This window comes from Nicotiana sylvestris, chromosome 5 (genome assembly GCF_000393655.2).
Source record: "Nicotiana sylvestris chromosome 5, ASM39365v2, whole genome shotgun sequence".
Taxonomy (NCBI): domain Eukaryota; kingdom Viridiplantae; phylum Streptophyta; class Magnoliopsida; order Solanales; family Solanaceae; genus Nicotiana; species Nicotiana sylvestris.
This window is the reverse complement of record NC_091061.1, coordinates 139,076,988-139,104,148: the sequence shown is the minus strand read 5'-3', so window position 1 is coordinate 139,104,148 and position 27,161 is coordinate 139,076,988. Positions and strand designations below refer to the sequence as shown.

The 27,161-nt window shown below is 37.4% G+C and overlaps 1 protein-coding gene and 1 non-coding gene across 2 annotated transcripts; one reads left to right on the top strand and one right to left on the bottom strand.

Moving 5' to 3' along the window:
• Positions 1-3,880: 3,880 nt before the first annotated feature.
• LOC138869816 (small nucleolar RNA R71) lies at positions 3,881-3,987 on the bottom strand. The gene has a single exon (XR_011400069.1). It is a non-coding gene; the product is annotated as a small nucleolar RNA R71 (small nucleolar RNA).
• A 2,682-nt stretch (positions 3,988-6,669) lies between these two features.
• Positions 6,670-10,051, top strand: LOC138869384 (uncharacterized). Its single transcript, XM_070146997.1, has 6 exons — positions 6,670-7,361; positions 7,734-7,840; positions 8,066-8,213; positions 8,328-8,666; positions 9,486-9,550; positions 9,759-10,051. Exons 1-6 carry the CDS (start codon positions 6,670-6,672, stop codon positions 10,049-10,051), a joined length of 1,644 nt encoding a protein of 547 aa, XP_070003098.1.
• The last annotated feature ends 17,110 nt before the right edge of the window (positions 10,052-27,161 follow it).

Sequence of the window (27,161 nt, the reverse complement as noted above, 5' to 3'; positions counted from 1 at the left end):
TGTAAGGGTCGTAAATTGAGATCATGTGCTAGTTGTAGTCCATGGTATAAGACAAGTAGTTCAGCTTGAATAATATCTGTGTGGCTCAGTGGTTTAGTGAAACCATACACCCAAGCACCAGAGGCATTACAAAAAACTCCAGCCCCCCCCCCCATGTGGTTATGTTTATTAAAAGCCCTATCAATATTTAACTTATAGAAGCCTTGGGGTGGGGGTTGCCATTTTATTGGACTAATAGTATTTACCTTTTGTTTTGGATTCACTAAAGTAGTTAGGTAATAATATTGGGCTGCCTGGTTGTATACATTAAGGGGATTAACGTTTGTAGTTGAGTGATTGAAGATATTATTATTACGATTGGTCCAAATATGCCAAAAAGTAATGGGAACTAGAATATAGGATGTAATTGTATTGGTAGGAGTGGTGGTTTGAAGGCACATTTGTTTGATCCAATTGAGAGTGATTTGTGGAGCCAGATGGAGATTTAGATAATGTCATATGTCGTATACTGTGGTGCAGTTGAAAAATATATGAAGAATATCTTCAGGCACTTGTCGGCATACTAGACAGGTGGGATCATTAGTAAAATTTCGATTAAAAAGAAATGTAAGGTTTGGTAATTTGTGTTGTAGCATGAGCCATAGAAAATGTTTAATTTTGTTGGTAGTATGTATTTTTCATATCCAAGTTAGGGTTTTGAGGATGTTCCTTAGGTGGAGTAAGAGTTATGAAAGCATAAGCAGTGGAAGTGGAGAAATCCCCGGTGGATGTTGGGTTCAAGTTATAGGGTTTTGAGGGGTGCCAAAAGTATTGGTCATGGCTGTTGGGTTCAGTGAAATATGATGAATGAGTGAGAGTAGATGGTGTGGCAGTTCAAAGGATAATGTTTGGGGATTCCACAAGCCATTTTGAATAATTGAGCTTAGTGAAAGGTTTTCCTCATTGTGATTAAGTGGACCATGTATGACATGGCGTTAAGTTTGGTGCGTAGGTAACCAATAGTCAAGACCATATTTCAATTTGGTTACCAGCGACGATATTCCATCTTAGTCCTTGTTTGAAGTAAGGGCAAGTTTTGACTATGCTTTTCCAAATGTAGGAAACAGAGTTTATTTTAGGGTGAGGGAAATGAGGGTGAGGTTGATTGAGATAAGATTGCTATTTATAATGTAGAGTAGTTGTCGAAGGAGTGTTAGCATTTTGGTAATAACGCAAAAGGAGGGCCATTATTAAAGAGAGGTTTTTGGGATACAGTTTTTGGATTCCTAACACCCCCATAAGATTTTGGTGTAGTAATTTTGTCCCAATTAAGAAGGTGAATCTTTCATTTAGCAGGAGAAGAGCCCCTGAGAAAGTTTCTTTGAATGCGATCTAAATCTTTTATTGTCTTAATGGGGAGAATATTTATTTGCATAGCATACGTAGGGATAATATTTAGAACTGATTTGATGAGGGTGGTTCTGCCAACAAATGTGAGGAAATTTTGTTTCCATCCTGTTAGTTTCCTAGTTAACCGATCTATTAAATATTGATAATCAGTGGAAGTTGGTGTTGTGTTGGTTATAGGCAGGCCTAGATATTTTCCAAAGTTAGTGGTGAGTTGGATATTTAGTAGTGTTGAAATTTTATTTTGAGTGTAGGTAGGAACATTATTAGAAAAAAGAATTTTTGATTTTGCGAAGTCAATACGTTGTCCTGAATGAAGGTGTAATTGGTTGAAAATGTTGTTGATTGTGTGTACATTTTTCAGTAGCTTTGGCAAATAATACAAGGTCGCCTGCAAAGAGTAGATGTGAAAGGGGTGCTGATTTTTGTGATAGTTTAACAGGTGACCATTGTAATAAATCAACAACGTGGTCAATCAGACGGGAGAGTGATTCCATGCAAATGATAAAAAGATAGAGGCTTAATGGATCTTGATATTAGGCTATATAGATGATATTTACACCTTAATATTATCATGCTTTATTGTTGTTTTATAGGCAAATTGCCAACAAAATGCTCTAAATGGTGTTCTTTTGTTTCGCAGGGAATATTCTAAGTGAGGAAGCACCACGGAGTATTTTGGAGGCAATAATGTGAAGAAAACGCTCACCCAAGAAGTACCCGAGCACAAAGAAGCAAGAAAATGGACTGAGCAAATTCCACCGTGACCGTGGTGGAACCGCGACGGATCAAGCGTTAAGGCAGAATGCTCAGCGTTCACCGCGGTCTTTCCGCGACCGCAGTGCACTGTTCACTCGCCAGGAATTTGGGGACCAAAGTGTAAATTTGGGAAAACTTGTTCCAAACACTTATAAGCTATAGAAACTCGGCCAAGATTGTGTTAAGCTTGTTTTTAGACTACTTTGGAGGCAAGAACAAGTGTGACAAGAGTAACAAAACATTAGAATTCTTCTGTCTTCTTTTGATTATTTCAATTACCCATTATGAATAATTTCATAGTTTTATCGTGTTTTGTCATGAGTAGTTAATTTCCTAGTCTAGGGTTTTGATGGAACCTATTGAAGGATGAACTTCTTGTTATGTTAATATAGTTTGCCCAGTTTAATCTCTATTTGTTCTACTATGTGCTTGTTGTAGTTAATTGACAGGATCCTCAATTAGCTGTGCCTATTTAGTGTATATAACTCGGGAGAGTGCATATTTAGGTAATTGTTTAACAACACCACTCCCAAAGTATATGAAAGATCAATAACTGAGGATTTAAAGGCGAGATTGGGGATAACGAAGCCTTGGGTGCAATCTAAAGTGAGCTGTAATAAACAAAGCTAGCTAGCGTAGCTCGGGAGAGTGCGTCTAGTAAATTATCATGATTAATCGGGAGAGATTTACGGTAATAATAGTGCTCATGATTGATAGAGACAATTATTGGATGAATCTATGTGAAACATAACCGGAAGGGATTCCATCAATAGGGGAAATCATAACCTTAGATCCTTCTCTTAATTGTTTATAACTTAATTATAGTTAGTTTTCAGATGCTTATTTACATTTGTTCTTAGTTAGTAGAAATACCTCCAATTGTTATTTACAACGTTTGGGAAGTTGATTCCGTGGAATTTAGTAAGTCTAACGAAAGTAATTGATAGGCTAATTCCTTGTGGGTTCGACTCTGGGCTAAATACTCAGATTATATTTGCAACGTCCGCGTGTCCTTTTAATAAGGCATAGTTGGGCGTGATCAAATTATGGTGTCGTTGCCGGGTAATTAACGGTGTTATCAATTATAATTGAAAGAAGTACAAAAATTCTTAGTGTAGTCAGTTTCTCTATATCCAATCTTTACATTGAAATTTTAACGTTTGTTGACTTGGTTGTACAGGTGCATGCCTAGAAACTCATTGAGAACTGGTGAAGTATTTGAAGCATTATCAGATCCCGAGAGAGTTTTCAAGGCCTTGAATCGGGCCAACGAGAAAAACAAACAACTGAACAATTCGAAATAGACATGGGAGATCACGAAGAAGACCTAGTTGTACCAATAGCGCCAGTGGCACCTCTTGTGCCAGAGGCTGCTCTCTATTACTGGGCATAACCCACAACTAAAAATCTGGCCACAACGATTGTAGTCCCGCAGATACAGGCTGAATCATTCCAAATCACGAATAACATGTTGCACTTGTTGCAAAACAAGGGACTATTTTCGGGGTCACAAGTCGAAGATCCTCAACGACACTTCAAGAATTTCCTATCAATCTATAAAACCCAAAGGCAGCCCAACGTAACTCCGGAAGCAATCAAACTGTTATTGTTTCCATTCTCAGTGACAGGAGCTGCCCAGACCTGGCTAAACTCACTCCCCATAAATTCCATAACAACTTGGGAGGAGTTAGTCAAGCAATTCCATAACAAGTTCCACCCACCCAACAAGACTGCTTAACAAATTGATGAAATTTTGAGTTTTAAACAGAGACCAATGGAGACACTGCATGAAACATGGGAACGTTTCAAAGGGATACTGGTTATATGTCCGCACCATGGTATTCCAAATCTGATGTTGGGGCAGCGCTTTTACATGGGATTGTTAGATATCATGAAGAACATTGTTGATGCTTCAACTGGTGGAGCATTTTTTAGCAAAACATGGAGAGAAGGCCAGAGTTTGCTTGACAAGATGGCGCAGAATTCAGGATGGACAACCAGGAATGCACTTATCACTCTAGTGGTTCACTCAGTGCCCTTAGATCCATCCAACTCTATGGCTGAAAATATGGCCACCTTATTGACACAGATGAGTATACTCACCAAAAAGGTGGAAGAGTCAGGGCAGAAGCAGCAGGTACACATCGTAGATACTACCAATGGGGGCTTGTGCACATCTTGCATTAGTCAGCCAATTGGTAACTAGTGGAATGCAGAACATGATCATCATCACTACCCTGAAGACATGAACTATGTGTCTAATTATGGAGGCCAGAGACAGGGTGGTCAGAATTGGGGCCAGCAAAATCAGCCGTACAGGCCAGTCCAGCCATAGTTCAACAATGGGAACATGGGAGGTATGAGACCTCCTAACAATATGGCACTTTACCCAAAGCCACAGGGATATAACAATCAGAATCAGCAGCAGGGGTATCACCCTCCTCAGTAGCAGCATGGTGGACGGCAGGAAGATGGGCTTGCTAGACTTGAGGCAATGATGCAGCATGTTGTTGGGTCTAATGCAAAAATTAGTGAGAGAGTAGATGCACATGATTAAGCTATCAAGAATATTGAAGTGCAGATGGGCCAAATTTTGATGTCTCTAAACAATCGTCCTCATGGGACATTACTTGCAGACACTCAAATAAACCCCAAAGATCAAGGCCCGAAGCAGCTAATGGCAGTGAGTCTATGGAATGGCAGATATTTAGACGTAGAGCAAGAAAGGGCTCGATAGAGTAGACAAGTTGAGACTCTCATACTAGTGCCTATTGTGCTAGATGAGTCAACGAAACTGACAGAGGGGACAGTCCAGCCTGCTCAGGAAGAACACAACATTCAGATTGAGACTGAGAAAGAAGCTGAGACAACCCAGGGACAAGTAGTTGAGGTGGTAGCTGATAAAGAGCAATCCCAAATCATTGGGAAGAAAAGACCTCCTGCACCATTCCCTCATAGGCTGGCTAAGCACTAAAAAGAGGAGCAGTACAAGAAATTCTTGGAGATGCTGAAACAAATCCAGGTAAATATTCCATTGATAGATGCTTTGAAAGAGATGATGGGGTATGCAAAAATAATGAAGGACTTAATGTCCCAAAAATTTGATTTCCAAGACTTGGCTACGGTGACTCTTACTCAGTGTAGTGGTGACTAGACCAATTGCGGAGAAGCTATCTGACCCAGGGAGCTTTACAATTCCCTGCACTATTGGTAATTTTGTCATTGCTAAGGCACTTTGTGATTTAGGGGCCAGCATTAATCTTATGCTCCTGGCGATTTATAAGAGGCTGGGGATTAGAAGAGCTAGACCAACCTCTATGTTGTTGTAGCTGGATGACAGGACTGTAAAAAGACCCTCTGGTATCCTGGATGATGTGTTGATTCGGGTGGGGAAATTTGTGTTCCCTGCAGATTTTGTGATCTTAGACTGCAAGGTGGATGGGGAAATTCCTATAACTTTGGGAAGGTTATTCTTGGTCACTGGGAGAGCTCTCATTGATTGTGAGACTAGGGAGCTTAAGATGAGATTGAACGACGAAGAGATAACATTCAATGTGCAGAAATCTATGAGGCGACCAAGTGAATTCGCCAATTGCTCTCTTATTGATGCCATGTATGTAATCATAGAAACTGATGATAAGATGCTGGCTATTGAGGACCCTCTTGCTGCATGTTTGATGAATTTAGATGAGGTGAATGGAGAAGAACTGGCAGAATGGGTGTTGGCGTTAGAGGGCAGAGGGTTCTGGAATAGAACTCTTGAATTTGAGCCCTTGCACTTAGAAAATAGAGAGACCCCTCCAGCCAAGCCATCCATCGAAGAACCACCAAAGCTAGAGTTGAAGCCACTGCCCACCCATCTCGGGTATGAGTTCCTTGGACCTGACTCCACATTACCTGTTATTATCTCATCTAGTTTGTTAGATGTGCAGGCACAATAACTCTTGCAGGTACTCAAGGAGTGTAAGACTGCCATTGGATGGACCATGACAAACATTAACGGGATCAGCCCCACCTATTGTATGCATAAAATTCTGCTGGAAGAGGGACACAAACCTTCTAGGGAACACCAAAGAAGGCTGAACCCAAACATGAAGAAAGTGGTGAAGAAAGAAGTGATAAAGTGGTTAGATGCGGGAATCATTTTCCCAATCTCTGACAGCAGCTGGGTTAGCCTAGTGCAATGTGTGCCTAAGAAGGGTGGCATGATGGTGATCAAAAATGATAACAATGAACTGATTTCAACAAGAACCGTCACGGGCTGGAGAATTTGCATGGACTATAGAAAGTTAAATCTAGCAACCCGAAAGACCACTTCCCACTTCCCTTCATTGATCAGACACTAGATAGATTTGCAGGGAGGTCACACTTCTATTTTCTGGATGGGTACTCAGGGTACAATCAGATCTCCATTGCACCGGAGGACAGAGAAAAACCTCATTCACTTGCCCATATGGCATTTATGCCTTTCGAAGGATGCCCTTTGTCCTATGCAATGCACCCGCCACATTCTAAAGGTGCATGATGGCCATATTCACTGACATGATAGAGGACATAATGGAGGTATTCATGGATGATTTCTCAGTGGTGGGGAACTCATTTGATGAGTGCCTTAGAAATCTGACTCGTGTGCTGAAATGGTGCCTGGTTCTTAATTGGGAGAAGTGCCATTTCATGGTACAAAAAGGCATAGTCTTGGGGCACCAGGTGTCAAGTAAAGGAATTGAGGGGGATCGTGCTAAAGTTGACGTGATAGCAAAGCTGCCACCTCCCACTTCAGTCAAGGCAATCAGAAGCTTACTTGGGCATGCCGGTTTCTACCGGAGATTCATAAGAGATTTTTCAAAAATTGCCAACCCTATGTGTAAGTTGTTAGAAAAAGATCACCCTTTCTTGTTTTCTAATTATTGCAGGGTAGCATTCAAGGAGCTTAAAAAGAGGCTGGTCACAACACCTATCATTGTTGCCCCCGACTGGGAGCAACCATTCGAACTCATGTGTGATGCCAGTGACTACGCAGTAGGGGCAGTGTTGGGACAACGGAAAGACAAGCTAATGCATCCAATCTACTATGCCAGTAGAACGCTGAGTGGAGCCCAGTTGAACTACACTGTGACTGTGAAGGAGATGTTGATTGTGGTGTTTGCTTTCGACATATTCAGATCATACCTGATTGGCTCTAAGGTAATTGTATACACTGATCATGCAGCTCTCAGGTATTTGATTGAGAAGAATGAGTCTAAGCCGCGCCTGATTCGTTGGGTGTTGCTACTGCAAGAATTCGACCTCGAAATTCGTGACTATAAGGGCACAGAAAACCAAGTCGCTGATCATCTATCACGACTTGAGGGAGATGAAAACTCAGTTGAGGTTGAGGACATTCTGGAAACCTTTCTAGACGAGCAGCTGCTCGCTACTAGTCTTGAGGAAGTGTCATGGTATGCAGACTTTGCAAATTACCTGGCTAGCAGTATAGTTCCCTATGACCTTTCCTCTGTACAAAAGAAAAAGTTTTATCGTGACTGCCGCATGTATTATTGGGATGAACCTTACCTATTTCGAATATGTGTTGATAATATGATTCGTAGGTGCATCCCCGAGATAGACCAATCTTCTGTGTTGCAGGCATGTCATGCATCAGCGTATGGAGGGCATTTTGGAGGAGTCAGGACAGATGCGAAAGTGCTAGAGGACGGTTTTTTTTGGCCAACAGTGTTTAAAGATGCGCACCAATGGGTGAAGGGCTGCAACAAATGTCAGCTAACAGGGAACATTTCCCGTCGCCATAAGATGCCCATGAACCTGATTCAAGAAGTGGAAGTGTTTAATGTCCGGGGGATTGACTTCATGGGACCCTTCGTCAGCTCCTTTGGCAATAAGTACATACTTGTTGTTTTGGATTACGTGTCCAAATGTGTAGAAGCTGCAGCGTTGCCCACTAATGATGCAAGAGTGGTGGTGGCTTTTTTGAAGAAGAACATATTCGCCCGTTTTGGGACCCCGAGAGCGATTATCAGTGATGGAGGCACCCACTTCTGTAATAGAGCCTTCGAGAAGTTGCTAGAAAAGTGTGATGTATGCCACAAAGTGGCAATCCCTTATCACCCGTAGACTAGTGGACAAGTGGAAGTGTCTAATAGAGAGATAAAAAGTGTATTTACTAAGACTGTAAACGCCACTAGAACTGATTGGGCGAAAAAGCTAGATGATGCACTCTGGGCTTATAGAACTGCTTTTAAAACACCAATTGGTATGTCACCATATAAGTTGGTATTCGGGAAGGCCTGCCACTTGCTAGTGGAACTTGAACATAAAGCTTGGTTGGCACTGAAACAGCTGAACCTAGACATTGAGGCTACGGTCAATACTAGAATCACTGAATTGCATGAGCTTGACGAGTTTCGATATCTGGATTTTGAGAGCACAAGGTTGTACAAGGAAAGAATGAAGAGGTTGCACGACCAGAACATTGTTGAGCGACATTTCAAACCTGGGGACATGGTATTGCTCTATAACTCAAGGTTATAGCTGTTCCCTGGTAAGCTTAAGTTAAGATGGTCTGGTCCATTTCGAGTGGTCGAAGTATTCCCTTCAGGGGCTGTAAAGATTGCCTCAGAGAAAGACTCTCTCACATTTAGAGCCAATGAGCAGAGAATGAAGCTATACATAGGCATGAAAGAACCAAAGGAAGTGTCAGAGATCCACCTAACGGAACCTAAGAGATCGAGCGAGCCTTAAATGCGCTTGTCTGTGTCGTGCTGTGACGTTAAATTAGGCACTGCGTGGGAGGCAACCCACGAACGTTGTTGTTAGTGTTTTTCTTATGTACCTTCCTATAAAAAAAAGAAGAAAATTTCTGGGTAGTACCGCGACCGCGGTAAGACCGCAGTGAGAGGCGAGTATTCTGTCTACCTCCGACTTTTAAACCCATCGCGGTGGGCACCATGTACGTTTTTGTTATTTTTTTGTCTTTTTCCTTCTTTTCTTCCTCTTCTATTTTATACTTATTAAAACTCCCCCCTTAATAAAACTACCAAAAACATCCGAACCCCCCTTCTTTATCTCTTAATCTCTCTCTCTCTAAACCCTAACTCCCAAAAATCCCCCCTTTCTTCTTCTTCTTCTTCTTCTTCACTCATACTACTCCCCCATCTCCATTCCTCTCACTCCTTCTTCCATTAAGGTATGCTACTCACCTCCCCCCCTCTCTTTTCTTTTTGTATTGTATGTAGTTATATGCTAGCCTAGTATTTGTAATTGTGTAGTAATTTTTATTTGATTTTTGTTAGTTTTCTTCTTGTTTTTCTTTTGAATTTCGTTTTTGGGACTGATTGGTGAAGGGGCTGTGTGTATAATGTGGTGGAAGGGGGTGTATGTTTGTGGGTGTTGAATGAAGTGTTGTGGGGTGTGATGGTGTAGTAGAATCTTTGATTTGGAGCGAGCTTTGATGTATCCATATGGGCTGAAGAAATTGTCTTGCCCATAAGGTGTTTGGGAAATTGCTCCAATGGAGTTATAAGGGGCTAATGTGACAGGGTTGTGGTGAAGCCTGAGTAACCACCCATAGTCACACATTTCACACACTCACTGATAGGCGTTTCTCTATTTGACAGGTAAAATGAGTTCAAGTTCATCTAGGAAGAGACGCAACACTGGGTCCTCCGCTAGTGGACCGGGGAGCTCCTCGAGAGCTAGGAGTCAGGCCAGTGCACCACAGTTTGACAGCACTAGGTTTGTCTCCAAACCGGCGGAGGACAGGTACAATGTAAAAGCAGCTAAGAAATTGCTACATGAGGTGCATATTGACCGACAAGCCTTAAAGGTGGAATGCCCGAATATCTTCAATGAGTTGAGAAGGTGTCAGCTGGACATCTTCTTCGAGGTACCGGAGGTGGCCAATGTTTAGATGGTCAGGGAGTTCTATGCGAACTACCCGGAGCATGAGAATGGGGTTGTTACTGTGTGCAATACTCCGGTAAATGCATCCATCGAGGCCATCCGTAGGGTATATCGGCTGCCAGTGTTCAGGGGAGAAGCTGATGATTATCGTACTTTTAGCTGGATAAGTGCCTTGTGGGGAACTCTTCTTGAAACTATCTGTGTGCCAGACAGAGAATACATATAGACAAAGCCCAGGATCACACTTAACTCCCAGTCTCTCAATTGGGAAGCTAAGTGTTGGCTAACTATTATCAACAGTCGACTGTTGCCTTCCAGCAACACGACTGATGCCAATATACCACGGGCGTCAGCAATCTATTGTTTCATGGCTCACAGGGATTTTGATGTGGCCCGGCTCCTCCATGACGAGATGCTCGTTAGATCTCCTGAGTTGCTCAAAGGTTTCTACTTCCCTTCTCTAGTCACCAGGTTGTGCCTTCTTGCTAGAGTTCCTGAAGACCTTAGAGTTGATTGGAAACTACCACTGAAAGCCTTATTCTTGGCAAGAAAAATTAGAATTGGGATGGAGCCGGCGGTGAATGTTGATGAATCAGATGATGAATCTGATGATGATGTTGATGTTGAGGTAGCTGATGTCCCACCACCTCCGAGAGTTGAAGAGGCAGGCCCATCACAGCCCCACCGGAGTACCTGCATGACAGCTTTGGAGTAGGAGATGGTTGGGTTATGTACCTCAGTCACTGATTTGGGTGCTCGCATAGACGCGGTGGCTGACCGACAATGAAGTCGGAGAAGAAATTCTTAGGCTGGCTGAGAGCTCTGGGTCGTGCTTGCAATTGAACCCAGACATTGTCTCCGATCAGGAGTGATCTTACAGGGAAGTTCCCTTACCTCACTGCTCTTTAAATTTTTATGCCATGAGGACATGTCTACATTTTAAGTGTGGGGTGGGGGATACTTCAATGTATGTATGTATTTGTAACAATTTGGTTGTTTGATTTCTTTTTGTTGTTTTGCTTTGATTGTTTTTGGTGTTTGGAGTAATAGTCTCATTAGGTTAGCTAAAGTAGGTAAGTGACTTGTCCCGACGACCGATCTCTTTCGACTGGGTTCTTGAGGGACTAAGTCGAGAGAAAAAAAAATGAAGAATATAAGGACTCTTCCTGATGACAGATATTTGAAACAGTTCTTGAGGGAAGTTAGTCTAGAGAAAATACCAAAAAGATTTTATTTATTTATTTATTTATTTATTTATTTTTAGGTAGTGTAGTAACTCCCCCTTGGTTTTTCTTTGGGCCACGGTTCTTTTCCAAGGGTTTAGCTTGAACCAGGTGTAGGTAGTTTTGTTTATTTTGTTGTTTTGTTTTAGTTAGTATCGATGGGCTAAGAGCTGAAATAGAAAGAGAATCCCTTGGTGTTAGTACACCTGAACACAATCGACACTAGAGTGTAACACCTAGTCTCAATGGTTGGATCTTGCTAAAGTGCCTTAAAATTGTATGTTTGTATCTAACTTGAACACTCAAAAGAGAGTGTCTTGATAAATCAATCCGGAATGAGTCATGTGCCATGTGTGTGTGAGTTTTACTGTATTCCATGATTCACATTTGATGCCTAGAACTTGCCCCGTGTGTTTGCAAAGCGAAATAGTAGTTTCATTCAATCTTAGAAGTGATATAGGCCTTTCTTTGTTGAGCCAGACATATAAAGTAAACCCACCTAAATGTAATACATCTTAGTTAACCCCGTTGAGCCTATAAGCCTGTTTCTTTGGCAACCACATTGCGAACCTTACCTAATTGTTTGAATAGCCTTCTGTTTGAACCCTTTTACCTCCCATAAGCACTTGAATGGTATTGAAATTATGCAAAAGCAAAAGTGTGAGGTGGTGGTTTGGTTTTTGAGTGAAACCATTGAAATAGAGAAAAGGTGCAGAGTTTTGAAGAGTAAAAAAATAAGAACCACAGAAAAAAATGAATGAGTAAATGTAGTAATTGATAAGTGGTGGTTGTTACAATGGCACATAATGGATGGGGATGTTGTAAATAAAAAAGTGGTGGAGTGTTTGGTTGACAAGTATGGTTTTAAAGGTTTATGTAATTGTATTAAAAGTGCTTAGGGAGGTTAGTCACTATTCCGAAATATATCCTACCCGTCTTTTAGTCTACATTACAGCCATGTAAAGTCCTATTGATCTTAGACTGAGTGGGATCGATTAGTAGAGTAGTACACTACGGGCAAGCTTATGGTGCATCTCTGTGGCATGTGAATGTTCTTTTTGAGAGTGAGCGAATTTTGTCTATCTAAGTTCTTAATTGTTCTAAATATCATTATATGTGGAACTACTCTCTTGTGTGATGTGAGGGCATATGATTCACCAAGGAAAGGTAAGTCTTGACTCTTGTATAGAGTAGTTTGAGTAAGTGCGAATGTTGCATGGTACGAGAGATTCGACTTTTGAGGTAAAGATTGTTCACTACTAGGTGCAACTTTGGTAAATTATTCAACGTATGAGTCGTTAAGGGAAGAGCTTAGGGAAGGAACTTTGATAGAGTGTAGAGGATTGCTAGAGGACTAGCAATGATTTAAGTGTGGGGTGTTGATATTAGACTATATAGATGATATTTACACCTTAATATTACCATACTTTATTGTTGTTTTATAGGAAAATTTCCAACAAAATGCTCTAAATGGTGTTCTTTTGTTTTGCGGGGAATATTCTAAGTGAGGAAGCACCACGGAGTATTTTGGAGGCAATAATGTGAAGAAAATGCCCACTTAAGAAGTACCTGAGCACAAAGAAGCAAGAAAATGGACTGAGCAAATTCCACTGTGACCGCGGTGGAACCGCGGAAGATCAAGCGTCAAGGCAGAATGCTCAGCGTTCACTGCGGTCGAGCCACGGTCTTTCCGCGACCGCAGTGCACTGTTCACTCGCCAGGAATTTGGGGACCAAAGTGTAAATTCGGGAAAACTTGTTCCAAACCCTTATAAGCTGTAGAAACTCGCCCAAGATTGTGTTAAGATTGTTTTTAGACTACTTTGGAGGCAAGAATAAGTGTGACAAGAGTAACAAAACATTAGAATTCTTCTGTCTTTTTTTGATTATTTCAATTACCCATTATGAATAATTTCGTAGTTTTATCGTGTTTTGTCATGAGTAGCTAATTTCCTAGTCTAGGGTTTTGATAGAACCTATTGAAGGATGAACTTCTTGTTATGTTAATATAGTTTGCCCAGTTTAATCTCTATTTGTTCTACTATGTGCTTGTTGTAGCTAATTGACATGATCCTCAATTAGCTGTGCCTATTTAGTGTGCATAACTCGGGAGAGAGTGCATATTTAGGTAATTTTGAACAACACCACTCCCAAAGTATATGAGGGATCAATAACTGAGGGTTTAAAGGTGGGATTAGGGATAACGAAGCCTTGGGTGCAATCTAAAGTGAGCTATAATAAACAAAGTCATCTAGCATAGCTCGGGAGAGTGCGTCTAGTAAATTATCGTGATTACTTGGGAGAGATTTACGGTAATAAGAGTGCTCATGATTGATAGAGACAATTATTGGGTGAATCTATGTGAAACATAACTAGAAAGGATTCCATCAATAGGGAAAATCATAACTTTAGATCCTTCTCTTAATTGTTTACAACTTAATTATAGTTAGTTTTTAGCTGCTTATTTACATTTGTTCTTAGTTAGTAGAAATACCTCAAACTGTTATTTACAACATTTGGGAAGTTGATTATGTGGAATTTAGTAAGTCTAACGAAAGTAATTGATAGGCTAATTCCTTGTGAATTCGACTCTGGATTAAATACTCAGATTATATTTGCAACGTCCGCGTGTCCTTTTAATAAGGCATAGTTGGGCGTGATCAGGTCTCCCTGTCTGATGCCCCGTATTGGTTGGAAGAAATTAGTAGGTTTTCCATTAACTAGTATGGATATAGTAGAGGTTGAGACACATAACATGATTAGTTTGATTAAAAGCGATGGAAAATTTAGTTGATGTAGTGAATAGTGAATAAATGACCATTCTAATCGATCAAAAGCTTTTTCAAGGTCAATTTTTATTATCATGTTACAAATTTTTCCTTTTTGTTTTTTGAAGGAGTGTACTGCTTCCTGAACTATGGTAGCATTATCGATGACACGTCTCCTTGGTACAAAACTACTATGTGCAAGACTAATAATAGTAGGTAGATATGGTCTAATATGATTAAAAATAATTTTAGTAATTGTCTTGTAAATTGTATTGCATAGTCCTATGGGACGATATTGAGCAATAGTTTCAGGATGATGAACCTTAGGAATCAAGGTTAGAAAAGTTTGGTTAAGGTCATCTGATATAGTAGCTGAAGAGAAAACATCAGTACAAATATTGGTTACAGCTATTTTTGTATCTTCCCAGAATTTTTGGAAGAAATAAGAATGTAGGACATCTGGCCCAGGTGCCTTGAATGGTTGGAAAGAAGATATTGCTTTATAAATTTAATTAGGGCTAAGAGGTTTAATTAGTTGTTGGTGTATATCATTGGGTAATACATTATAATGATAATGAGGATAGGAATATGGAGTTAATATGAGTTGAGTAGTGTATAATAGTTGAAAGTGATCGATAATTGTATTATGAATGATATTAAGATCAAAAGTCCAATTCCTACCCTATCAAGTAGTCCAAGGATACGGTTGCATCTACGTCTTTGGATAGTTGTAAGGTGAAAAAATTTGGTATTTGCATCTCCTTCATTTAGTCATTGAACCCTAGATTTTAGTTTCCAAAAATCCTCTTCAGCTTTTAGAATGATATTTAATTCTGTGATTAAACGATTTTCTAAGTTGTAGTGGAATGAGTTTGTTTGGTTGGGGTTTATTCGTTGGATGCCTCCGATTATGGAGAGCAGTATTTTCTTTTTGTAGAAGATATTTCCAAAAGTGTTGAGGTTCCATTCTTTAATGTGATTAGTAAAGCTGTTAAGAGAATTGAAATACAAAGGACTAGAGTGCCAATGGGACGACACTATGTGCTGAAAATCTGGGTGGCTAAGCCACATTTTTTCAAACTTAAAATTAAAGGTTGGTTTGGAAAAAGGTTTTTATAAGTTGAGTATTGGTGGACAGTGATCGAAGTGAGTACGTGGTAGGTGTAACACTGAAGCATCTTCGTATAAATTGATCCAAGGTTCATTAGCAAATTTTTTTTCCAATCTTTCCAAAATTAATTTTGTTTTTTTGTTTGTATTAGATAGATGGACATTAGGAATTATTTTAGGTTTGTTGGTCCATGTAAAACGGGACCCAGTAAAACCAAGGTTTACCATATTAATAAAGTTAAGACAATTATTAAAAGTAGTCGTAGTATTTGGTCTAATAGGGTTGCCCCCAAATTTATCTGATGTTGAACATAATTCATTAAAATCCCCACATAAGAGCCAAGCTAAATTTTTAATATGATTATTAAATTCTATAAGGTTTTGCCATAAAATTTTCCTATTAACATATTGGTTACTAGCATAAATAACTGATAAATACCATTTGGGTGAAGAATGACTAACCTGAACAGATGCATGGATTTCTTGACTTGTAACGGCCACCGGATCCACAGTTAGCTCATGGCACGCCAGAGAATAACTATTCCTCCTGCGTGTCCATGCGCAACAACTTGTATAAGATCAGTAAAATCAAATTGTTGAAGTAGTGATGTATGGTTTTACATCTTCGTCTCTGTGAGGCACAATGTAGATGGGTTATTTCATTGTAGTATAAATCGTAGGTTCCTACGAAATTTCAAGCCATTTGCTCCCTTATAGTTCCATAGCATGATCTTCATAAGATGACCCTTGTGTTGTGTTCCTCCTGTGGTAATGAGAGATCTAGGTGCATGAGAAGATGTGGAGGTTGATGTAGAGCCTAGGGCAACATCGTGTCTCTCAGGGTGGGTATCATGAGGACCACATATTTTTCCTCCAAGGAGTAAGGGTCGAGGCGGATATTCAGTGATGTCTTTTCCAAACGTGGTGGAATGTAGATCAAATTTTTTTTTCTTCTATATTTTCTGGCATGGAGATCGTGAAGGATTCGTTCAGTGGCAATGATTCTATGAAGGTCTCTGGAGCATCTACCTCTTATTCTTGTGCTTGTTGATGATGATATTCCTCTAATGGTGGCGATGTTGGTGGGTACATCACTGGTAACTTGCTCCTGGCGTGGGGGCAGTTGATGTAGTGGTTCTTCCACTTAGTTTTGGTGAGGCACAAACCATGGCAAGTAGTTGTGAGGTTGGTGTGTAGTCCAACACTGGTAGTGTTGTTGGATATGAGCATTCCATTGATGAATGTTGAGGAGTTGTGTTTGGAACTCTAGAGTAGTGATCTCTTATTGTTGTAGTATTTGCATGGCAACTTCGTAGTTCATGGGCATGAAGATGCCTTGCTGAATGATATTGGTAAGTGCTTTTGTGTTGTCCAGGAGGATCGCTGCCTGTTGTTGCATCAAGGGTATGTCTGGCAGAGGTGGAGGGAGAGTGATGTGTGGTTGAGGGATGAAACTTGGTTGAGCAAGAAGGTAGTTGTAGGGTTGTTGAAAGATGTTTGGTAGGGGAGACATGGAACTGGTGGTATTGATACAAGTTATGGAAGAAGAAGTGGAGGTGGTAGGATGTATTGAACAATATGCATGTAGTGGTGATAGTGGCGCTGATACCTGTGTGAGCGGCGACGAGGATGTGGGTGTTGACGGGGATACATTGGTGTTTGTGGGGAGATCAGCTTGTGAAAGTGTGGTGTGTATTGTAGAGTTAATATTAGTAGTTGATGTAATGATATTTGAGGGGGAGGGTTGAGTAAATGTATGTTGTGGGTAATCAATGGTTGTTGGTTGAAGGGGCGGTGAGCTCAGTGGTGGTGTAATGGTTGAAATAACTAGGGCACTGTTATTGTAATTGATGGAAATGCCGACTATGGGGCTTGTAGAGTTATCATGGGGTTGATGGAGTGGAAGGTGTAGGTTTGAGGATTCATCAATTGAATGAAGAGGTGGCATGTAGTGATTCGGATTAGAAGTGGTGGTAGTTGCTTGTGGCAGTGGAGAAGGGGCGTGATTATTGTCTTTACCATCGGAAGTGTATAGTAGTGGAAGAGTTGAAGTAGTAGGCGTAGGGGAAGGTATTATAGGTTCATGATATTTTCCAGTGTTTGGGGTAATTGGAGTGTGGGTAGTGTCGTTTATGTTTAGCAAAGGAAGAAAGGTGTCATTGGAAATAGTGGTTTGTATGTCGGGATGTGGTGTAGTATTGGTAAGAATGGCAGGTGGCGGTGCAGTGTGTTGTTGTTGCATGCATGGGCTTTGCATGTGGTGTGAGTATGGGGTGAGGGGTAGTATAGGTGCTATGGGGTTTGATGATGATGATTGAGTGCAATTGGTAAGTGAAATAGGCAGTGTAATTGGAGGATCAATTGTGAGGGCCTTCTTGGTTAATTTATTTTTGTGTCATGGAGAGTTGTTAAGGACAACATTATTTTTTTGTTTTTGACGGCGTATTAGAGGGTGCGTGATTTGGGTATTAGGTAGTAATGCATGTGAATGGAAAATGGTAGTATTTAGAGAAGCATTTGATGATGGGGTAGGATCATTAGGAATAGTAGACGATGTGTGCATGTGAGGTTGATGATTGGGATGTTTGATTTCGGCGGGTGGTATGGCAGGGGTTGTATTAGGTAATGATATTTTAATTGGAAGGGGTGTGTCTATAATAGTAGGTTATTTATAGAGTTTAGGGTTTTCAGTGGGAGTGGTATATGCAAATCTATTGAATAGGGAAATGGTATTTGCTGGGCTAGTTTTAGTGGTCTGTTTTGGAAGAGAGGTTTTATTTTGAGAAATGTAATTGTTATTAGATGGATTACGTGAAGGTTTGGTATAGGAAACTGTTTTCCATTCATCATTTGTAGGTGATGGTGTTGTAGGGTTAGAAGACTTTAGTAATGTATTTTGATTAGTAGGTGTTGTGGTAGTTGTGATATTGGGACAGTGGCAATTAGTATGCCTTAAGCATCCACAAGCAGTGCAAATGGAAGAAGCATCTTCATAGTAAATGTGCTGAAGGTGTGATCCTAATAACACATTTTTTTGGTAATGGCGTATCTAGTGGTGCTAGGATGCAAAGACATGCGTAACGACCTCTAGTGGTGTGAACTGTGCATGTGTCTATTTTTAACAGGATACCAATGTGAGTTGCTTTTTTTTTTGAGAATTTTCAAATCATAATATATTCAGTGGGTAATTCTTGTAAACGAATCCATATAGTTGATAAGTTAAGATTAGCAGTAGCCGGATTAAACTTTGGCTCCCATTGTCGAATAGTAAGGTATTGAGATCCAATAAACCATGGTCCATTGTGGACGATGTTGTTGTAGTTAATAGGGTTTGCTATTTTTAATAAGTAATAATCATAACCTAAATCAATGAGGATAAAAGGTTCATTGAGTTTCCAAAGTTGTTCTATTTTGTGTTTTAGAAGAAGGTATGTAGTTTTTTTGCCAAGTAATTTTATAATAAAGGCTTGGTTCCACGGGCGATAGAGTCGTGATTTATCACTTTGGGTTATAGGAATAAAACGGGGGTGGTTTGTTTGGTTTTCAGTTTCATCCTCTAATGAAAGTTTGCTAAGGAATTCCGTGTTAAAATCAGTAGGCATAGGAGATGGTTGTGGAAAGAACTTATCACGAAAACTTACTTGTTCAACTGAGGACTGGTTGGTTATTGGCTGTGTAGACTTTGATTTACGAGTGCTGCGATCCAACTGGTCCATTTCCTCTTCCGTCATTTGCTGGTCGTCCTTTGCTTGTATGTTATTCATTGGTAAGGGGACTGTGATGAGTGTGGTTGGAAAATGGAGTTTTCTCAGTCTAGAAGTCTAGTGAGAAGGAAGAGCATTTACAAGGGAAAGGTTCGGATTTTTGCTTGTTATATTCCCGTCGGTCTCAAAATTTTAAAAGTGCATACAAAAGAATGACTAACCAAGACTGCTTCTCATTAACATTATTACTACCATTATAATTGTTATTTAATTATTTTATATTACTATTATGAAAGCACTTTTGAATTATTAACTAATTTACTTAAGTTAAGGTGTTTAATTGCAAATTGTTAAGAAATCGTAGAACTATTATAAAATATAGTGTTAATGGTATTTGGAGTTCTTATTATGACGAAATTGTTAAAGCAAACACTTGGTGGTCCCTAAAGTTCAATAAGACATCACTAATTTTCCCCTTTATTATCTCCAATTAGATATCGAAAAGCTCCTAAATAAAATTAAGGGTGAAAATTATTTACATTCCTAAGTTTTAAAAATCAAACTCATCCTCCAACTATGAACAATAGTCATTATCATCCTTTGATCCTATTGCTATGTCTATTTTACCCTTGTTATTTTTTATTTTCCATATATGTCATTTTTTATTATATATGATATTATAAATAGAATAATCATATTATAAAATATATTACTACTTTTATGATTATTATTTCAATATCATGTGTATTAAGTATGCATATAAGGTATGTCTATGTGTGTCCGTAAGGCTTTAAGTTCTATTTTTCTCTTATTCTTCACTGTGTATATCACTACAAAAAGATGAGCTACGACGATATTTAATTAATGATATTTATAATAAATGTCGGAAAAAAGTTTACTTCTTGACATTTGTTAAAAAATGTGGCAAAAAATTGACATTTGATAAAAAATGACGGAAAATATAGTGACATTTGATCTAAATGTCACATGATTAAGAATAAGACGACATTCATTTATTGACATGTATGGCAAATGTCAAATATTTGTAGTAATTTAAAAAAGAAAGAGGGAAATTTTTTCGGTAACCTTCCCTCTCAAATTTCCATCTCAAATATCTAAAAGAAACCCTACTCTGCGACCCTCTTTTAGAACAATTCAAGTTCATTCTCCTTCCCTTCCTTCCCCCCTCCCCCCCCCCCAAACTCCATTTCTCTATCCCGTCCAATTCCTCCACCCCAACCGTGAATATCGAGAATCTTTAGTAATAGCAATATAAAAATGTACTCTCTTCTTTGCTTCATTCTCTATTTCCTTCTCTTCATCTATTGTGTATTAGAATAACTCCAGGTTAGGATTTTTTTTTTCTTGATTGATCGATCAGATTTGACACTACAAAAAAATAGCCTATTTGCGGGAGGTAAAAAATAGTCATCCTGCGGCGGTTTCAACCTCCGCAATATATTTTCGAAATATGAGAAATTCTATTTTCGCGGCAGCTTTAACCCCCTCAATTTGTTTATTTAATGGCAGTTGTAACCTTCCCTATTCCATGAAGACCTTTTTTTTGGGAGGGGGGGGGAGCAATTATGGGGATACCTATTTTAAGAGGCATTAACATAACTTAAACACAAAATATCTAGTTCAACCATTCAAGTAAAGTATGATACTTAATCATCTATTACATTTGCAAAGAAATTCAATGATTTTCATTAAGATTACTATCAATAGATGATCCTCTTACGCCCATAGGTGAAATGGATCCGCTAGCTGCATCACTTGGCTGCAAAGAAATAAAAAGCATTTAAAGTTTTTTCCTTTTAGTTTTTCAAATTAAAAAACTACATATAGCTAGATTTTATTTACCGCTACCGGAGGAGAAACGAAAATCCCAGCAAACTGTTCAGGTATTGTCCCTTCTTTCATAATCATATATGTCTTGAAAGCATTCATCATTTGGAGGTGTGCAGTCATCATTTGAGCATAGTTCTCTTGGCTTTGATTGTGAGCATTTACAATCTGATTGTACTTCTCTTGGCTTTGATTGTGAGCATTTACAATCTGATTTGTACTTCTCTTCGCATTTGGACGAACATGAACCATTATCACAAGTAGAAGAATTTATACCTCCAAAATGACGTCTTATTTGTCTAAAACCTTTACTCGGGATAGCTCCTAACCCCAAGCACCTTACCCTTCCAGAATGCTCTTTTCCTAGCACCTTACCAACGACATCATTTGGTGAAACTTCAGACTCATCTGTGGCGCTTTGACTTACAACTAGCTCAATTTTTCCTGAATATAAGATACACAACAGCTAATGAGTTCTTTTATGTTTCAACACACAAAAGAATGCAGCAAGCATAATCTAAGAAACAATAATTAGATTTTAATGATTGTATTTGGCAACAATTTCTGAAAATTCCATTTCTTTTACATAATAATTCCTGCAAAATTCTGGTGCCTTTCCAATACCAGTAACCATGATAAAGAAATCAGTGCAGATAAATTTAATGACTGCATTTGGAAACAAGAAGCAGACATAGAAGTACAGTAGAACAGAGTACATACAGACTCTCATCATCACTATAATCATGTCAAGCAAACTAACAATTACCTTATTCTTCTTGTTTCTGAACATATCTTTATTCCCTACTGGCATTTCTGGTTTAAATCAAGAAGGACTTTATTTAATGTCATGACTTTCCACTTTTAACTCTTCCTCTTCTGTTGCATCCTTCTCTTCATGGAATCCAAGTCATGAAAATCCATGCAAATGGGCTCATGTTACTATACTCAGGTTAGTATGCCACCAGTAAGGACTCTTCTAATCAAGAGAGTTTGATATAACCTACAAGATTTTCACGAGAAAAAATAATTTAGTAACTTGTCAATTTTATAAGATCAGAGACATACTTTACAATTTTATAAGCTAAATAAAAGGGAATGTAAAGTTAGCTAGTTATCTAGCATGAACAACCATGAGAACATATTCAAATGAATATATACTACTAAACTAAGAGTACTATAGAAAATATCAATGTGTTTCTTGGCTTTCTCCATTATTATCATTCAACAGATGGACCAATACTAAGGGACTTTATAGAGAGGGGTTGCAATGGTCTGAATGAGTTTATAACTAAATTCATTTCTATGTAAAATATTGATCTTCATGCTGGTTGAGAAGACAGGGATCGTAATAGAAGAAGCTTCAAAAATCTCCCAAAATCAAAAATCTTTAATGTAAAATCAAGAGCAGTTAGGAAGCAAATTCAGTTCAACCCTTGCAGCAATTGTACTCAGTCAATCTGCTTGATGACACTAGCAGATATTTACCAATATTTTTAGTGATCTGCCACAATCAAAGACAGAATGCACCACGATCTCATTCTAAAGAGTTTCTTTCCGAGGATGAAACACCTAGCTTTGCGGCCTCAAGCGGGGCGGCACAGGCCTATGATACTGCTATGTATAATGCTGACATGATGAAATTCAGGAAAATGGTTATGACAATCCAAGAATTCAACAATGGTGAACATGGAAATACTCCAAGTGAGTAAAGACTCAACCCTTACTCTCCTCCTCGGGCAGTGACTGCAGAGATTTTGGTGCCTCGGGGAGACAAGAGTTATTAAAAGGAATGAACTGCTGCTTTGCTAAAAGTTCACCTGAAGCTTGAGATTTTTTTCCAAATAGTTCTTGACTGGAATCGGTAACAGAGATTTGAGAATATAACAATATCTATGATGTACATTTACTCATATCTTGATTTGAATAACAAAGTTTATAGGATCAGAATATATTTATACTTTTTTGTTTAATTCAATTTGTACAACAGTTCACATACAATTTCTATTGAAATGCTGAAAACCTTTCAGTTTACAATATAGTGATATATGTCTGCTAGTATACTAAGTATATTATATTTTATGTTTTAAAGTTTTTTCCTCTATAACTACGAAAGAATTTATGTACCAAAAGCTTGTCTATTGTGAATGATTTATTTTTTACTTTGTCGGAGGTTTAGTGAGGAAGATTTCATTGTGCTCACAAAGATGCACAACAGTTTCTACCTATCAAAACAAAAAATAAAACTGTACTCGACAATTTCTGTTACTACTGTTATTATATTTTGCTAAACAATTGCAGTCTACATGAAAATACCAATGCAATCAACATGATATAAAGTAGCACACTCACAAAATTACACCTAGACATGGTAAGTTTCTGCATTCCCTTTAAAGCACGTCTGTAGTTGATGCCTTTTGAACTCACTTTAATCGTTTACATTTTGGAGTAGTCTACGGAGATAAATGGATCAAATTGAGGAATTAAATAGTCACAAGCCAGAAGACTACCATATATATCAAAGAGATATATTCTTTTGCTAACATTTTACAAAATTTCTTGAACAAAAAGTAGTAATACGACAGTATGAGAAATAAACTACCATGTCTAGGGAAAATCTAAACTCGTACGAAAAGTTAGCAGAAAATTCCATATACAAGTAATACATTTACTCATTGACTTTGAAGAGATTGCTCGAGCACCAACCTCAAACGACGCGCTAATAAAATCATAAAAAGGAGCAAAGAGAACCTAAATCAAATCACATGCAAAAATTATTGAAATTGGAGCAGAGAAACCTAAATCAAATAACATGCAGAAACTACTTAAATTCAGATATTAGGAAAACATACTCAAAACCCTAGAGGAATTAAAATCGGATATAAACAAATTAGGAAGGAGAGGGCAGAGAGCTGCAATTCGAGTTGTACCTTTTGTCAGGAGATTCAGCGACAAACACGCTTTAATTCGAGTTGTAATTGCTGAAATTCACATTAAAATCGCACAAATATCAAACTTAGAGGAATTAAAATCGGATATCAACTATTTTTGCAATGCAGAGACTGATTTCGCACAACTATTTTCGCAATGCACAAATATTTCGCACAAAAATTTTCGCAATCGGATATCACATTAAATCGCAACTTAGAGTGAACCCTAAATCGTTACAGTGAAAGACAATGAGAGATTAAAGAGAGAAAGAGAACTTGTCATTTCAGGAGGAGAAAGTCAACCCTAAATCGTTAGAATGAAGAGCAGGCACTGTGATGTGGGCGGTGGGTGGAAATTTTTACCTTTCAATTTTTATGTGGGCGAAAATTTCTGGAAAAAAAGAGGGAAAGATTTCGTTCAGGGCTTGTGTGTGCCAAAAAAGTAAAAAGAAAGAACGGAAATTGAATTTTAGTGCAGAAAAGCAAAAAGAAAGAACTGTGCGTCTGATTGCTTGACAGCAATTGTTTTGAGATTTGCACCACCAAAATTTTAATTTAAGTTTAAGGGAGGTTTCAAACGCCGCAAATTGAATTTTAGTGCAGAGGTCAATAAGACCCCCTAAATTAGATACAATTTGTGGAGGTTAATTATAACCCCCGTAATAAAACCGCCACAAATAGACTGTTTTTTTGTAGTGTGAATTCCTTCTTTCTGGTGAGTGTTTTGATTTCTCGGAGGAATTCAACCATGTTTAGTTTAAATTTTTGAAGCTTAATCTATGTTGTGATTTTGTTTTGTGGTGGTGATATGGAGATATGTTTGTTTGAATGGAAGCTGTGTGAGGGTGTTATTACAAAATAAAGTAATGTTGATATCACATTCACAAATTATGCCCTACAAATGTTTGACAAAATGCCTGATAAGCATCTTAAACACTATGACCTTCCATATTGTTTATTCATTTCCAAATATGAACAAAATTAATTAAATTTTCTCAATTCTTGTCTGATTCAATTGTCTGTAGGTTAGCAACTTAGATGTGTGCGGGTTTTCAGTCACCAGGTATTTGTTTCTTGTACACTTAATAAAATACTTAGTTGCATGATCCTAGTAAGCGATCATTAGATGTGAATGAAGATATTATCCTGTGTGGCAGGAGAATGCTTGTAAGTAATTTTCACATCCATATGTATCATTAGCCTTATATAGGCCTGTTTAGTTAGTATTGTATGGTAGTTAACTCTTGGCTTTCAAAGGAGAAATGTCATAATAATAAATGTGCTATTAACTTGTCTAAATATAGGGTTCTATTTACCCTGCTAATTATTTCGTCCCTACGAAAATTGTGCAATTAGTCGAACGTGTTTAGAATTTACTAGGTTGAAATATACTGATGGCTATGCTGGTTGATTAGGTGAAGAATGAGGTTGTGCAAATCTACTGGACTCTGTGTGAGTGATATGGAGTTGCTGTGAGAGAAAGTCCACAGTATGGCAATTTATGGTAAGGTCCTTGTAAATTTGATGGCCAAACAGCATCTTTCTTTATTAAAGTAATGTGTTTTTTACTAAGGCATTTTTTTCATTGATGGCAGATATATAACTATACTTCAACTGGTTGTCTTATAAGGATAAGGATACTCGTAAAAATAGCTGCACTATATAAATTTATTTTATTAAATTATTCTTGCATATAGATTATGCAATCTTATTTTGACTTTCAATGATCTGCTAGTTATTTTCCGTTTTATGAAAATATAGATTAACTACCTCAGAGAACCTTGTTGTCTCAATTCAATAGAGTATCAAATGGGCGGATGCGCAAGGGAATTGGAGCAGACGGGATGTAGCAGAAAAAGAGAAAGAAAGAATTGAAGAAGTGAAGAAATCTGTTGTTGCAGAATTTGTTATAGAGCTATTCATAAATACATTCTTGTAATTAATTATAGAGAACTTCTATTTATTATAGTTCAAATTGTCTATGTTGAATGACACTTGTAGGTATTTAATTAGAAATTTGAAGGTTATACTTTCATTATAGCAAAATATAATTTCAGCTTTATATCTATATTATATTAAAAGGAGAGTAGTGAAACATGAGGTTAAGCCAAGTGGCAAGCTAAAAAAAACCAACTTGACAATTTTAAGACAACATTAAAAATTTGAATTATAAATGGAAACATAATTAATGGAAGTAGTAGTTCAATAAGAATTATTTTTTAATTATGATACAAATCTCTATTAGTAGTATAATTTAGTTAATATTTTTTTGTATAATTATGGTAGAGACGAATTTTAAATAATTGATCAAGCTTTGTAACTGGCCTTATTTTGGTACAATATACATTACTGTATGTATCTTTAATTAAAATTTTATGTATAATTCAGTTATGGTAGATATCCTTTTCTGAGAAAGAATCAATTAAATTTTCGTTTTGTATCTTACACATCAATTTTAAATTGAAATAATAATTCTTTATTTAGTACAAGCTTTGTATCTAACCTTATTTGGATGCAATATACATTACTATAGGTATCTTTAATTAAAATTTTGTGTATAATTCAGTTATGGTCGGTATCCTTTTTTGAGAAAAAATCAATTAAGTTTTTATTTTGTATCTTACACATTAATTTTAAGTTGAAAGAATAATTTTTTATTTAGTACAAGCTTTGTATCTGACCTTATTTGTAAACAATATACATTACTATAGGTATCTTTAATTAAATTTTGTGTATAATTCAGTTATGGTAGGAAAAATAATTAAATAGTTATATATATATATATATATAATGAGGTTATATAGTTATGGTAGGAAAAATGAGGTTATATTAATGTTGACAATTCGGACAAATAAATATTTCTTAAAATAATAGTGAAAATATTGTTGCAACAATTAGAGTTTTTACGATTAATATTTGAATTGAGTATTGCTAGGTTAAGTTTGAAAGTATAAGATGATTTATGAAAATGTGGTCCAATGGATAAAATAAAAGAATAAGATATATTTGAATTTGAGATGGGACTTTTTTTTTAATATGATAAGAAAAATCATATTTAAGAATATGAGCAATAGAGTTAAAGTTACTATTGAAATAATTTTTATTTATTATTTGTATTATATTAAAATAAATATGATAAAAGTGGATATTAAATTCAAATAAACTAATAAAAAGCACATGACAATGCTAATAATATTAAGTATTGAATATACAATAGCAAAATAAGAAACAAACAGAAAAAATCAAAATTTCGATCATAAAGAACAAAGAAGGATTAATTTATTTAAATTTGATATAAAACGTTTTTTTAAAGTATGATAAAAAAAGGTCATGATGTGGATAAGGCCACATAATTGAAGTTTAATAGATTAAAAAAATAAAAAAAATTAAAATATTAATAAAGTAGAGATAATGTGAGGTTATTTATACTAAGAATTAGTTTAAAAAATAAAATAAAGTAAATATATAATGCTTAAAAATATTATTAATAAATTTAAATAATTTAATAATTTTGAGTATTAATTTTAAATAAAATAAA

Bases quoted from the DNA above. Each gene is read 5' to 3' on its own strand.
- LOC138869384 (XM_070146997.1), top strand. From the start codon at position 6,670: ATGGCCATATTCACTGACATGATAGAGGACATAATGGAGGTATTCATG. The intron at 7,841-8,065 runs GTTTTTTTTGGC...CCAAATGTGTAG, and splicing joins TGCGAAAGTGCTAGAGGACG to AAGCTGCAGCGTTGCCCACT. The intron at 8,667-9,485 runs GTTATAGCTGTT...TGATTGGTGAAG, and splicing joins GTATTGCTCTATAACTCAAG to GGGCTGTGTGTATAATGTGG.